The 16,081-nt window shown below is 44.9% G+C and overlaps 2 protein-coding genes across 2 annotated transcripts; both read left to right on the top strand.

The window, feature by feature from the left end:
- LOC8062415 (auxin-induced in root cultures protein 12) lies at positions 4,451 to 5,615 on the top strand. The gene has a single exon (XM_002445792.2). The coding sequence runs from the start codon at positions 4,590 to 4,592 to the stop codon at positions 5,364 to 5,366; it is 777 nt and encodes a 258-aa protein (XP_002445837.1). The 5' UTR covers positions 4,451 to 4,589; the 3' UTR covers positions 5,367 to 5,615.
- LOC8062414 (60S ribosomal protein L32-1) lies at positions 12,991 to 14,974 on the top strand. Its single transcript, XM_002445791.2, has 4 exons — positions 12,991 to 13,127; positions 13,248 to 13,339; positions 14,289 to 14,470; positions 14,598 to 14,974. Exons 2-4 carry the CDS (start codon positions 13,250 to 13,252, stop codon positions 14,725 to 14,727), a joined length of 402 nt encoding a protein of 133 aa, XP_002445836.1. The 5' UTR covers positions 12,991 to 13,127; positions 13,248 to 13,249; the 3' UTR covers positions 14,728 to 14,974.

Raw genomic sequence — 16,081 nt, 5'->3', positions numbered from 1 at the left:
CCGATTAACTAGGCTCAAAAGATTTGTCTCGTCAATTTCGACCAAACTGTGTAATTAGTTTTTATTTTTGTCTATATTTAGTACTTCATGCATGTGTCTAAAGATTCGATGTGACGGGGAATCTGAAAATTTTTGCAAAATCCAAAAAAAATTTAAGATTCTCCGTCAAATCGAATCTTGCGGCACATGCATGAAACATTAAATATAGACGAAAATAAAAACTAATCACACAGTTTGATTATAAATCGCGAGACGAATCTTTTGACTTTAGTTAGTCTATAATTGAACAATATTTACCACAAACAAACGAAAGTGTTACAGTAGCAAAATCTGAATTTTTTTTACATCTAAACAAGGCCTAAGAAAATTTTATAGGCCTAGTTTAGTTCAAACCAAAATCTAAAAACTTTTAAAGATTTCTCGTCATATCGAATCTTGCGGCATATGCTGGAGCATTAGATATAGATAAAAACAAAAACTAATTGCACAGTTTCCCTGTAAATCACGAGACAAATATTTTAAGATTAGTTACTCCATAATTGGATAATGTTTGTCAAATAAAAACGAAAGTACTATAGTGTTAAAATCCAAAAACTTTTTGGATATAACCAAGACTATAATTTGAGTGTAATTTATGAGACGATTTTTAAACCTAGTTAATCTATGATTAGACAATATTACTAAATACAAATGAAAGATTGAGGCCTTATTGGCAGCGCAGCCGCAACATGTGGATCGATCGGTCATCAGTGGATGTGGGTGAGGTAGCAATGCAACACCCGTCTCGCAGAGAACTGAAGATGACAGGAGACAGAGCAGCGGCGCCGGCGCGTCAGTTCCGACGACGCTAGGTCCCGTTTGGTTTGCTCGCTAAATTTTACTCAACTAAATACAAATGACTTTCTAAATAATGATTTAGAGAGTGAGATTTAGAAAGAATCTTGGAGATGCTCGTAATCATCTAAGAGAAATTTAGCAAGTGGAATCAACCAGTGCCTAGTTGAAGAAGATCAATGGAGTAACGGACACTTCGGCCTTCCATTGGCCCGGCGCTTCCGCCGGCCGGTGACCTGATGACCTGTGTGGCTGTGTCTGAACATTCAGAACATGAAGCTCGTGGCGGGGGTTTCCTCTCGCCAAACTCCCACTCACCCTCACCACATTCGTCGCGAATTCGACGTGCAAAGTACTCAGCTGGTCAAGTCCATCGTCCAAAACGATCGGTCGGTCAGGTTCCATAGATGCAGTATGTATTCAGTACTCACCATGGGCCATGGTAGCATGCAAATGTCCGGACTTCTTTTACCAAACTGGTGGTTTGTCATGTGCGTGTGTGGAGGTGCTGCCTGCCCTTTCCAGCACGTCCGTCGTCGTCAACCTCCAGCGCCAACCGCTCAATTGCATGCGTCTCCATGTCTGATGTTAATAATTTCCTTCCCGGTTAGGCCCGACCCAAGCGAATCTCGGTTGCCTCGTCGCGTCTGGCTGCGCATCTGTGGCACGTTCTGGAGTTAGGCATCAGACGCGGCTCCACCGCCACCCTTTGAAAAAGGAAACCGTGTGATTATATATTCTTACTGCGACTAAAGTTACAAAAAGAAAACCCACCGCAGACGTTACTTGGATATTTTGAGATTTCGTCTTGCACGTTTTGATGCAAATGCCCACTACTCCTAGTTGATGGCTTCATTCAGCTGCTGTGGAACCAAGGATATACTTATGGCCTGAGTCAAATTTGTTTCGGATATTTATCATGTCGGAAAGTGTTTTGAGAGCAGGTTTTGAAAACTCTTGGATATTTTCTTGGCAAATTGAAAAAAAAAAGAAAACACACTCTCCAACAACACCCTATTTCAATACTCAATCTTTCCACGCTTGGAAAATCTCTCGTCTTCCATGTTTGAGATTCTCTCTAGCATAGTACTGTGGTTGGTGTTGATATGGATGTAGGTGTCACTAGCATCTCCACGGCTATCATCAGTCCATTAGGCAGTGTTGCTCTGAGTGCATGTCTTCATGTCCAGTTGTCTAAGCTTCACTTCTTTGATGTATTGAGCTTGTTGCTTGTCTTCTATAGTCTTCATGACTGCTCTTTGATCTCTATTTGAGGTATTGATTTCTTGATTTTCACAATAGCCTAACTGAAGTCCATATTTACATATCTTTGGGACTAATGCACACTGTATACTAGCAAACTTTGTTAGTCCTTATAATTATATTGTCACTCAACCACCAAAACCACTAAGCGTTTCGCTAGGATCCTTGTTTCTTACAATGAGGGGCCATTTCAAGTCAGGATAAACCAATTAGGACTCTAATCTCTAACTCGTAACATAACTACGAAAAACAAAAGTACATGCATGGATATTTGAGCAACAATCTATTTGAAAAAAAAAATCTAAAAAAATCTAGGATTCTTTCGGCAGATATGATCGATTTTGTTAGTATCAACTGGAGTTTCGTGTCTTAGTTTCCAAGACTCTCATGTGTTGGAAACTATGTAAATAAATTTCATCCCAAACTTTTATCATATGTCTCTTTGTTTGTACATTAATGCCACACTAGTTAATTTAATGCTCATGAAACTCTCATAAAACTTGAGTAAAAAGAGTAGAGACAGACAAAGATCAAATTCTTGTTGGTGGCGTCAGTTTTGGGACAAAACCATGATTTTTTTTATGTTTGTAACATGACCTCAAATCCATTCCAGTAGTTGTTCACCCGTTTTGGGTTTAGCCAACGATCCAACATCGAATGCGTGTTGCCTGCCCACCCTCCTCCCCCTATGTAACGGTGTAACAATTTTTAATTTCGTGTGCACCAATGTGTTCTACGTGACAAAGCGAACAAAACTATACCCCATTGTCATATGTTTCAAATAATCTTATGTTTAGAAAAAAAATATGTGTACAACGTATAACTTATGTTAAAACTTGAAAATACAAAAGTTATGAAACACAACTCTTTCTTTTCCTTTTTTCCTCTTTTTACTTTTTATAGTGGTATATCAGTTTTCATTTTATGCATTTTATCAATATATCTGCTACTATGTTGTGATATTAATTTATAAATCTAAATTGTATAGAATAACTTATGTACACAAGTTGTACATAACAACTTATATACATAAATCGTATTTGACAACTTTTTAGATAAGTTGTTTTTTTAACTTTTTGTGTTTTCAAGTTTTGTTATTAGTTATAAGTTAATTCGTACTTTGTGTTTAATAACTTTTGTGTTTTTAAGTTTTAGTATGAGTTAAGATAATTCGTTCTTTGTGTTTAATAACTTATTATGCACATAAGTTGTGTTTCGTAACTTTTATGTTTTCAAATTTAGGCATAAGTTATAAGTTATATGGTATAACTTATATGCTAGAAGTTATTATATACATAAATTGCTACTAGAAAAAAAATCTTCGAATCATATTCATGTAGAGTCTAGTTTTGTTTATCTTGTCGTGGACGAAACTGAAAATAAATTTACAAGAATCTTGTAATTTGTTGGCTCAGTTCTTCGGAGGTGCTCATAAGAGTAAGTTTGCATACATATATTTATAGGATGAGTGTGCGTGCGTTGTTAGGCCTTGTTTAGTTTACCCAAAAAACAAAAAACTTTTCATGATTCCCCATCATATCGAATCTTGCGGCACATGCATGGAACATTAAATATAGATGAAAATAAAAACTAATTACACATTTTGCCTGTAAATCACGAGCTCTTTTAAGTCTAGTTACTCCATAATTGGACAATATTTATCAAATAAAAACGAAAGTGCTACAGTGTTAAAATCTATTTTTTCATCTAAACAAGGCCTAAGTATCTATATTATCCTATGTAATTCTAATAAAATAAAATAAGTATTTTGTTTTTTAGACTACGTCAGCACCGAGGCAAGCAGTGCCGGACGCTATTGTACTGTCCAAATAGGAACAGGTGGGATTTTCCTTTACTTTTGTCAGGAAAGAAAATTATGCTTATTTCGCATCGGATGAGCGTTGGCTCTTTAGCGGGGTCGTAACGTGATCATGGTTGACAACAAGTGTTTTGGACCCCCAGCTTGTTCATTAGTCTCTGCGATTGTGGCTACCACACCAACAAAGTTAAAATTGTGGCATGGGCTGGTCACGGGAGCTGGGACTCGTGCACTATTATCTTATATTATATTATATGCCACATAGTACAAATACTCTTCCTAAGGACACTCACAATACGAGACTCTATCACAGAGTCAAGACAATTAACTACATATTATTTATGGTATTTTGCTGATGTGGCAGCATAATTATTGAAAAAAGAGGTAGAAAAAAAAGACTCCAAGTCTTATTTAGACTCCAAGTCCACATTGTTCAAGGTAATAAATAGCTTTAGACTCTATGATGGAGTCTGTACTGTGAGTGTCCTAACAGCGAAAGTGCTACTATAAAAGTCGAAAACAACCTCTAAGACGCCCGGAATTGCCGATTAAGCCCACACCACTTTCCGCTCGTTATAAATCCCCCGACACGCACTCATTCAACAGCTCCAAGAACAGAGCGAACCGAGCACTGAATCTGAAGGAGAGTGAGCTGTCCAAAGCCTCCTCCACAATGGCGCACCACCTCGCGCTGCTCCTGCTCCTGCTGGCCTCGCCGGCGGCGACGCGTCTAGCATCCGCCGCCTGCGGGAGCGAGAAGTTCCCAGCGGGGCGCGCGTACGCGTCGTGCGAGGACCTGCCGAAGCTGGGCGCGTCAATCCACTGGACGTACGACGCGTCCAAGACCTCCCTGTCCGTGGCGTTCGTCGCGGCCCCCGCGGCGGCCGGCGGGTGGGTGGCGTGGGGCCTGAACCCGACGGGGGAAGGCATGGCGGGGACGCAGGCGCTGGTGGCGCTGGCGGGGTCCGGGTCCGCGGCGCCCACCGTGCGCACGTACAACATCACGGGCTACGTCCCGCTCGGCAAGGCGTCGACGCCGCTCGACTTCCCGGCCACCGACCTCGCCGCGGACGCCGCCGGGAGTGGAGGCAAGATCCGGGTGTACGGCAAGCTGCAGCTGCGCAAGGGGATGAAGGCCGTGAACCAGGTGTGGCAGGTCGGCGCGTCATCCACCGGCGGCGCACCCGACAAGCACGCGTTCCAGGCGGATAACCTCAGCGCCAAGAGCAAGCTCGTCCTCGCCGGCAAGGCCGCCGCGGCCGAGGCCCCCTCGCCTGCCTCCCCCGCGCCCGAGGCCGGCGGCCCGTCCGCGTCCGGCGCAGGCAGCGACAGCGGCGCGGCGTCGTCCATGTCGCCCTCCAAGTCGCCTAACGCTGCTGTGCCCGCGGCTGGCGTGTCCGCGCCCGCACTCCTCGTGCTCGCGCTGGTGGGCTTCTTGGTGACGGTATGATGATGATGATGATGCATGGTGGCTGGATGGTGGGCGGTGGCACCATTCCCAGCGAAGGTGGCGGCGGCGGCGGCGGTGGGTAGGGGAGGGGAGGAAATATTGTGGCTGTTTTAGTTCATTTTTCGGTTTGTTTTTGGCCGTGAAATAAAAAAAAGGGGGGTTGATGTACTGCCGTACTGATTGTTGAGCTGTTGTTAGGTAGGCATGATTTACTATTTACTGTAGTGGACGCGGTGTTCATCGGTTCTCCATAATGAGTTCTCTGGCCTTTAGTTGTCGACGAAAGCTAGTCGGCAGTCTATCTTAGGGTATACCCACGGTAGTAGTTTATCGGTAGACGGTGCGCGAACTACGAACTCGACGGTGACGCAAGACACGGACAAGCTTTTTATCCAGGTTCGGCCGCCGAGTTGGCGTAATACCTACGTCCTGCGTCTGGTTGTATTGATTTGTGCTGAGAGAATATGATGTATATGACTTGTCCTCTAGGGGACTCCTGCCCCTCCTTATATATCCTGAAGGGACAGAGTTACAAGCAAAGTATCCTATTTGGTACAAAATCTTGTAGCCTTGCGGTGCACGCCGACCAGTCGTGCGCCGCACGTCTTCATCTTGTGGGCCGAGCCACCTCTGATGGTGCGGCCCATATAGGCCCATGAGGGTATAGGGGTTTATACCCCCACAGCTAGTCCCCGAGCACCATGTATTATGATGTGACACGCCGTCTTGAGCTTCTTCGATCAGTGAGGCTTGACGTCTTCAATAAGTAGGAAAGTCGCCCAAACAGTTGCAACGGTATTCTGACCAACTCAAAAGACAGTTGATCAACATTGACATCGAAGAAGCAGGTTGTTCGAAGAATGCATGGTGCTCTTAATCAAAAAAGATTTCTTTCCTGGTGAAGTGTGCCCACTTTACTTTTCTGAAAAGTATAGTCTTTCAAAAAGCAAGCATATTCACTGCAAGGTGAAGTGTGCCCACTTAGTCCCCGAGCCTGGTAGTAGGTGACGTAGGCACGTGGTGCCAGGGTCAAAAGAAAAGTCCTCAAAGAAATTCTGAAACTGAGATGCATCGCCAGATGCATCGTACCGATGTAGTCCCCGAGCTTGCTGGAAGGCGAAGTATGAGCCTTGTAGCAAGGTCTAAAAAATTGAATTTACCAGTCCCCGAGCATATCATGCTCGTATGCAATTGAATAGACTAATCGACCAGTCCCCGAGCATAGAACGCTCGGTGGTCGGTACAGTCCCCGAATTCTCAAATTGGTGGGCTGGTCGACCAGTCCCCGAGCGTATAGTGCTCGGTGGTCGGTACAGTCCCCGAATTCTCAAATTGGTGGGCTGGTCGACCAGTCCCCGAGCGTATAGTGCTCGGTGGTCGGTGCAGTCCCCAAGCTCTTAAATTGGTGAGCTGGTCGACCAGTGCCCGAGCGTATAGTGCTCGGTGGTCGGCACAGTCCCCGAGCACGGCGTAGGGACCGGTGGACAAGTCCCCGAGCGTGGTTGGGAACGTAAACGTGCTCGGTGGTCGGCACAGTCTTCGAGCATAGCATAGAGAGTAGTCGACAAGTCCCCGAGCGTGGTTGGGAACGTAAACGTGCTCGGTGGTCGGAGCAGTCCCCGGGCACAGCGTAGGGAATAGTCGACGAGTCCCCGAGCGTAGCTTGTCGACTGGGCCAAACTCCTGAAAAATAAATATAGAGAAAATAGGTAGTACATGATGTATAAATAAACTCTAGATAAAAAATCAGCACTGAGATAAGTTTTAGACTTTTTATTATAAAATTAGCACGAGTAGTTAATTCATCCTAGAGCTTGTACCAGCTCTGGTCTAGCCAACAATCAGCATGAGGTGCGGAACCTAGACACGCGTGGGATTGCCAGCCTCGCCAGAGAGCTACTGCCGACCACCCGGAACGCAGAGGGCGGATCTCGTGCACGTGTAGGGAGGAGTCGGAGACAGTACCGGCTCTGGAAAGCTCGTGTAGGAGAAAAAACTAGTGTGGCTAAACAAAAAGTTGGTTTTGAAGGATAATAAAAAATATTATGCCAAAAATAAATAAGATATTAGAAGTGTACTTATCTTTGGATGAAAGTCTGGTCGGTGACGACAAAATTGTCTGGCCCTCGAGCTTTTGGACTTGTTATCGTGACGGTGGTCGCGGTTGTCGTAGCGCCGTTCTTCGCGGCGATTATTATTGCGACTGGTGGTCAGAGCAAATAGGCCAAACAACTTGGTCGTTAGCCCGAGCAGATCGATGTCGTCGATCTGCCTCTCTTTGTAGTAGGGAAGCAGGTGACGCATTGTCGGCGTGGTCGGAGACGCTGCTGGTGTGGTCGAAACCGTAGCCAGCGTGGTTGAAGCCGCCGCCGACGTCGATGAAGAAGTGGTTGGCGCAGATCGGATCTACACCTCCTCCGTGGTCATGGCGGTGAAGTTGTTGAGGCTGACGGTGAACGTGAAGTCGCCCGCCATGGCCGCGAAGTCGGGGATGATGGCCATCTTGTTCGTCGGAAAAGTTGCACGCACACCCCCTACCTGGCGCGCCACTGTCGACGAAAGCTAGTCGGCAGTCTACCTTGGGGTATACCCACGGTAGTAGTTTATCGGTAGACGGTGCGCGAACTACGAACTCGACGGTGACGCAAGACACGGACAAGCTTTTTATCCAGGTTCGGCCGCTGAGTTGGCGTAATACCTACGTCCTGCGTCTGGTTGTATTGATTTGTGCTGAGAGAATATGATGTATATGACTTGTCCTCTAGGGGACCCCTGCCCCTCCTTATATATCCTGAAGGGACAGAGTTACAAGCAAAGTATCCTATTTGGTACAAAATCTTGTAGCCTTGCGGTGCACGCCGACCAGTCGTGCGCCGCACGTCTTCATCTTGTGGGCCGAGCCACCTCTGATGGTGCGGCCCATATAGGCCCATGAGGGTATAGGGGTTTATACCCCCACATTAGTTGACCCCGAAATTTAAAAACTTTTCAAAATTCTCCGTCACATTAAATTTTGTGGTACATATATGAAGCACTAAATATAAATGAAAATAAAAACTAATTGTACAATTTATCTGTAATTTACAAAATAATCTTTTGAGTTTAGTTAGTCTATAGTTGAACAATAATTGTCAAATACAAATAAAAGTGCTACAGTATCAAAATTTAAAATTTTTTCACAACTAAAGAAGGCCTATGTTACTCATTGAATCTTTGGCTCAGTTGCAGTACAGGCGCACTACTGCAGTACGACTGTACGAGTCTTTGGTAAGGCCGTCATGGCCATGGCCGAGAGACTACTAAGCTCAAAGCCTCGGATTAGCAGTGACCAGCTAGATAACTCAAAGCAGCAGCTTAGTTTTGCAGCAAAACGTGCTGGCGGCGGTCGCAAGGAACGTTGATGAGTAGCTTTTGCGCACATTTCGTGATCTGCGAGACTGCAAGGAGATGATTAGCTACTCCGTCTCTGTCTCGCTCGACGATCTCGTGGATGGCAACTGGGAAGTGAGGTCGTCATGGCAATTGAGCACCTCGCTCACTTGCTCATCATTTCTTTGGATTGGAGAAGAGCATGATGGGGGAAGAACAGCGCACTACCACGTACGCGGTTATTCTCCGAACCAACCAAGCCATTACAGGCGTCCAACTCTCTGTTATATTTTCCCAACGAATATGCAAAGCACCAGAAAAACCAATGGAGGGAGCTCACTGAAGTTGCAGGGTCCCAGAGGAGAAAAAGGCACTTGCCAGCTAGTTGGAGCTCGGAAAGGACGCCGGCCGGCAGGGGCTCCGCGCGGTAGGTGGCGGTCGACCGAGATGATTGACCTGTTGTTGCTGGAGCCTTGCTGCGGCTACCTGCGTCCTGACGAATTTCTCATGCGGCCATGGCGAGGCTACATGGCGAGCACATGGCTGCCTGGGGCCGCCAGCAGGTGTGTCTGGACGGGGACGGTCCCCGCCGCGGCGGCGCGGCTCGCGGCGGGAAATTACCGCGCGTATGGGCGCACATGCCGCCGCAGCGCGTGTCGGCGTCGTGATCGTCGTCTTCGCCGTCGTCAGCCCTGGCTGTCTGTATCTGTATGCTCGCGCGGTGCGCGCCAGACAGCCTTGCGGTCGTGTGGTGCCGGTGCGCCTGTTTTTTAGCAGCTAGTGGTAGGTCGTGTGATGGTTGACGGCTCGGCGTCTCCAGTGGTCACACTTCTGTTTCTGTAGGCAAGGTGATCTGAACAGAGAGAACCCACCCAGGCATTTGGGACCAGCGAGGAGCTGATTCACCGTCGTTGAATCCAGCCTTTGCTTGTTTAGTTAAAAAAATTATGAAATCGACACTGTAGTTTTTTTTTTCTTGTATTTGACAAATATTATTTAATCATAAACTAACTAGGTTTAAAAGATTCGTCTCGTCAATTCCGACCAAACTGTATAATTAGTTTTATTTTCGTCTATATTTAATACTCTATGCATACGTCTAAAGATTTGATGTGACGAGAAATCTAAAAAATTTTGCAAATCTTTTTGGAAGGCCTAACATCGATTTTGGCCCTGTTTAGTTCCTCATCCAAAAATTTTTCATCCATCCCATCGAATCTTTGGACACATGCATGGAACATTAAATGTAGATAAAAAAATAAACTAATTACACAGTTTAGTTGAGAATCGAGAGACGAATCTTTTAAGCCTAATTACTCCATGATTAGCCTTAAGTGCTACAGTAACCCACATATGCTAATGACAGATTAATTATACTTAATAAATTTGTCTTGCAGTTTCCTGACGAGCTATGTAATTTGTTTTTTTATTAGTTTCTAAAAACTCCTCCCGACATCCTTCCGACACATCCGATGTGACACCTAAAAAATTTTCATCCCCAATCTAAACAGGCCTCTAGTTTCTACCAGACTACCAGCTTGTGTGAATCATTCATCCACTACGATCTCGGGATTGCGCAAAAGGCTAGCATTTTCGGTCCATGTTTTGACAGTCTAGGTTTCAATATACATTCTAGCTTCCGTAATTTAGGGTGCATTCAAATAAGGACCATTTTGTTTGGGATCGGAACTGTTCCTCTTATAAGGTTTTTTCGAAACATTTTTTGAATAAACATAACTGTTTTCACTGTGTTTTTAGGAGTGAATTGACCCATTTTAGGGAAACGCTGACATAAGAAACATGAAACAAACGCTTTCTAGGATCCATCTTACCTGCCTAGCTTGCGGCACCGCGTGCCCTACTCATCCCATGGGTGTGTTTGGTTTATTTCTTATACAAGTCTGGCTAGCAAAACTAAGTCAGGCTAGCTTAAGCCTGCTCCTAGCAAGCTAAGATCTATTTGTTTGGTTGCGTGTGCTGCTAAGACTCGCTATAATAAGTTCGTATTTGGTTGGTTAGCTTGATCTGTATACAGTTACCTTCTCATTAAACTAATGAGTTCACCCCCCCCCTCTGAAGTTCGTGATATTGTTCAGAGGCAACATTGATCTGATGGAGCTATGAAAGCACAGAACATTACGGCTCAAAGATTTGTTGTGTCTTGTATAATTTTGTTTGGCACACCCGTAATACGGAAGGCTGTTACAGGTAGTTGCTGTCTTCCTTAGTAATATTGGAGGCTATTGCTACATTTGCTTTATGCTGGCCAAGATGACTGTATTACTCCTATGCATAGGTGATGCATAGTAGTATGTTAGGACATCATCCTAAAGAACGATACACAAATGATTTCTCCCTCCTCCTTTCCTACAGAACAGAAACATGCTGATAATCCTTTTTTCAGGAAGCAGAGTACATAAAGACTGAAGCAATAGCAATATTTTTTAGACTAAATCCCGAGAAGCTAGAGCAGGGAAAAGTGCACAAGTCAGAAATGTAGGCAATTGCAACATTTGTTCATTAATCCTGAGAGTATCATCCTCCAGACCTCCACTGTCCAATATTCAAAATAAAGTCTGACAAAGCACAGTCTAATTGCTTCCTTCAGTTCGGACTTCTGACCTTCCAGTGTTCGATCAGTTCCATGGCACGACGCGAGCTCGGAGCGGGTGTTTCATGACGGTGGTGAACTCCATCTGCTTCTGCCTCGAGGGCGGCCGCGCAGCGGACCGCGTCCTATCCAAGCTACCACGGCTCCCGCCGCCGTCCGGACAACACAAGAAGGTGACGGAGCTTCTGCTACTCGTCGATCCATCCTCCAAATCTGGGAGCTCCTGGAAATGGCTGGGAGGAGGTACAGGCTCTTCTTCTTCAACGGCTCTTCTTTGGCACAGGCTCTTCCTCTTCTTCGACGTGACCCCCATCTCCTTCTTTGACGCGACCCACGGCCTCCCAAGTCCCAACACGGCTCGAGCTCACCGATCCAGCGCAGCTCCCCAGCGACCCGGCGCAGTTCCCCACCATCTCCCCAGCGAGGCAGCGACTCGGCGACATCCCCAGCGTAGCTCCCCGAGGGGGTCACCACCTCGCCGGTAGAGGAATCGGACACACAGGGTGAAGAAATCGAACACAGGGCGGTGAGGCGAGGTCTGCTCGATGGTGATGACAACCGGGCATGGGCCAGGCTCTAGAAGAACGGCCGATTCGACCCTGGTCCGGCTCCGAGCGTACGGTTGGTCTACTTAGCCAGGCCTCAACCCATGTACAAGCAACCAAAAACCTCAAAACTAGCTCCAGGAAGTCTGGTTTTGAGATAGCCACCCAACCAAACACATCCTATAGCTCTTGATGATGTGGCCAAAGTTGTTTTCCCGTCCAACAATGGTAGATTGAGTTTTGTTAACACAGGAAAGTTTGGTGGCAGCAGGAGAAAAACTGTCGTTCGGGAAAAAAGGGGATTGATGTAATCACCCTTTTGTTTTGATGGATTGAAGTAATCACCCTTTTTTTGAGGGACCAAGAAATAAATTTAGAAGAAAAGAGGTCCAATCGAAGGTCTAGTAAGTAAAAAAACCCTATCCCAATTTTCCAATCCACCATGCCTGTCCCCAACCCATCGAGCAGCTGCTTCAGACGTTGGCACGCCACTCTAAGGACACGGCCACACAGGGTCTCGGGCGAGTGGGTAGTATCCGTGCGTCCAGGTAACGCCAAGCATAGTGGGCGAGCGAGCGCTGGCTACTGGTGCCTAGCGGGCATACCGATGCCCCTGTTCAGATCCTCTTAAATTTTTTCGTGGCTTCGTCACTGCTTCTATAGCTATCTAGATGAACCCATAAGTGATTTGTCAAAGCACCGAATCTTGTAAACGAAATCTTTTAAGTAACCAAGGAAGCCTGCAAAATATAACCATTTTCAGTGAACTTTAAATCTTAATATATTTTTTCAACTACTACTTCTTAGTGGCATTCTCTGTTTTCCTTTGAAAAATCATTACAACACTCGGTTATCGTCTTATCGAAGTCTCGTCTAGTATATGATGAAACGAGCAAGAATGTAAGCTGATGTCATAGTTTGGGCCGGACCTGGCTTAATCACATAAAGGAGCCCATCTAAAGCAGACCCAGCCCAGGGACTGAACTGGCCCTCTTCTTCTCTGGATAGCTGACATTTTCAGCAAACTGAGGCCCAATAGCATACGAGCCCATCCACACCGATCCAACCGTCCGCCTGCAACAACGCACATCCCAGCCGTCCATCCGATCAGTCTCTCCTCGCTAGGGTTTTAGCCCGTATAAGAGCACCCTCGCCACCCCGGAACCCCGACCCCGCCGCCTCGCGCCTCGCCCGGCCGCTCGCTTCCTCCGCATCTCGGTGCGCTCCGATCCGAAGGTGACGGCCGCCTCCTCGTCGGCGAAAGTCTTCCCCTGGTTTCCTTGTTCCTCTCGTTTGTTCCTCGCCTCACGTCTGCGTGTTTCCTGTTGCTTGTATGTGATCGGTGACGGAGAGCAGAGATGGCGGTGCCTCTGCTGACGAAGAAGATCGTGAAGAAGCGGGTCAAGCAGTTCAAGAGGCCCCACCTCGACCGCTACAAGTGCCTTAAGGTTTGAAGCTTTGCCCTCTTTTCATCTTTCATCTCTGGAATGGACTGTGTTCTTCGAAGCCGGATCTGTCTGCTCGATAGTTTGCAGTGCAGCGGTATTGTTGAGTTGCCTTGTGATTAACTTAACGCATGATGTATGGATACACTATTTATCCCGAGGATTCGGTCCTTATGATTACGTGCGTGGTTTAATCGTGCATAGATCTGCCCCGTTAATATTTGTATTGGAATTAGCTATATGCGCTGGTTTAATCGTACCTAGATTCGAATGGCTTGTCTTTGTAATTAGCAGATATAGTTTTGTGTAATGGCATGTTGATGCTTGGTGACAGCAAATTTGTGTTATCTAGACTACCAAGTGCTTGAAACTGAAGCATTGAACCACCTGAATACTCTAAAGTTCTACACTGGTTCTGTTTGGGTTGAAGAAGTGTATTTGGGCTCCCAGGGTTATACATATAGCAGCAATACTTAGATACTTGGACATTGTTTCCTATTGGTTGCATAAATTGTAATTTTGTACCAACACCTTTATGAAAGTGGAATCATTTGAAAATTTGTTTTGCACCAGTCAGTTATTGGTTTATGGTTTTCATAGCGTGGTATATAGACACTACCAAATTGATCTTTCAGTTCATAATAGCACTGCTATCTTGTATCATATCACAGCTATACTTATTATCTGGATGGCTCTCTATGCTACAACTTAGGGGTTTAGTGATGGTCCCTCTTATATGCTTCTGATGCATGGTTAGTCAAATTGTGAGAACGTTGCAGTTTTAGGTAGAGCATTATGGATTGGATTATTTCTGCTAGCTAGCGCCTTGTTTGTTTGGGCTTATCAAGAGTTTAATATGCCAATTACTTGCAGTCATATCTCAAGAGTGATTTTTTCACCCCATATATTTGTATTTATCTCCCTCAGTAGACTAATTTTATTCTTTGTACAGCCAAGCTGGCGCAGGCCAAAGGGTATTGACTCCCGTGTCAGGAGGAAGTTCAAGGGATGCACCTTGATGCCCAACATTGGTTACGGCTCTGACAAGTCAACCAGGCACTACCTTCCCAACAAGTTCAAGAAGTTTGTGGTGCACAATGTCTCTGAGCTGGAGTTGCTCATGATGCACAACAGGTATTAATTTACATTTCCAATCTGGCTTTCGCCATTAACAGTGTCTACTGATTGTGATCTGCTTGCGTATATGTAAACCAGTTCCACTTGATATTTCTTTTATACTGATCCAATCCCTTGCATACAGGACCTACTGTGCCGAGATCGCCCACAACGTCTCCACCAAGAAGCGCAAGGAGATTGTTGAGCGCGCCTCACAGCTTGACATTGTGGTCACCAACAAGCTCGCTAGGCTCCGCAGCCAGGAGGATGAGTAGTCTGGTTTCCTGTCATAAGGACCTACTGGATCTTGTCATTCCCATCTGTAGGAAACTACTGTGCTTTGTGTCTTGTTAGTACTGAGAATACCAGTTATTCGTACCTTTTTGCTATCTGTAGCGACTAAAATGTGGCAGATTCTGCAGTTACCTTGCATCTATCTTAATTATATCTGCATGTCATGGTTTTGTTGGTGTCGTATCTGTTGTGCTGGCATTGGTTGATAATACACAGTGGTTTGGCTTATGTTTAGAAAGGCTATGGTTGTACTGGTAATGATGTGGCCTGTATATGGCAGCCAAGGGTTTGGTTCTTGGTTGCATGAGAAGTTTGCATTGTTTCAGCAACACAACTGAATAGCAGACAAATGCTCATGCAATGTTGCTGTCGCAGGAACTGCAAACAGATACATTCTTGCTGTATAGAACGCTAAAAGGAAACGCATATAGTTGGTTTCATGGTGTTTCAAACACCATAGATTAGTTGTGAAATTAGACAGTAGAGTCATTTATAATTGTGGTTAAAAGTGTAAATATAACTGTGATGTAACAACTCCTTTAGTATTGCCTGAGAAAGTAACAATTATTTCACAATTTTCTGAGTTTATATGAATCTTTATAGGATCATGCATTCATGCTATGAATGTGGACATTGTTGGTTGTTTTGGTTTTATACCTACAAATATAGGGATAAAAATGGATTGGATATGGATAGATATCATCGATATCATATTTGTTTCTATATTTCTGGTCGGATTCAAATAAGGATAATGTCAATCATGTTGGATAAAATACGATTAGATTTAAATATTCGGATACCAATATGGAATCGGATGTTGAATATTTGGACTCGGATTCAGATAAATCTGAACCTCTCTAAACGAATTTGGTCTTTAATACAGTCGAAAATTATTAATATCATTTTCATCCCTACCTAGGAACAAGAGAACTTGAACGCTTTGTGGTGGGAGATCGTCTTATTCACGAGCTTGAGGTTCATGTTAATGGCTTAGGACTTGTTTGGATATAGTTAGGTTTACATCAATCTATATGTGGATTTTCAAGTGAAATTTAAATTAAATTACACCCTAATCAATTCCAACACAGGTGGGTTGAGGCGAATCTAACGATACAAGGTAGTTTTTTTTTTTTGTTACAAAGATTTTGGGGTACCTTAAGATACAAGGGTATATGAAGATGCAAGGTAGGGTTTTTTTACAAGGATTTAGGGGAAAAATTAAATAAATTTAGGTTTTTGGATCGTTATATCCCACATATTTTATATAATTTTAAACTATATGTACATATACCTTTATCTTCTATGCAGACCCATGGACTCTTCTAGTAAATATGT

Source organism: Sorghum bicolor, chromosome 7, assembly GCF_000003195.3.
Source record: "Sorghum bicolor cultivar BTx623 chromosome 7, Sorghum_bicolor_NCBIv3, whole genome shotgun sequence".
Taxonomy (NCBI): domain Eukaryota; kingdom Viridiplantae; phylum Streptophyta; class Magnoliopsida; order Poales; family Poaceae; genus Sorghum; species Sorghum bicolor.
The sequence above is the reverse complement of the archived record's forward strand: the minus strand, read 5'-3'. Positions and strand labels throughout refer to the sequence as shown.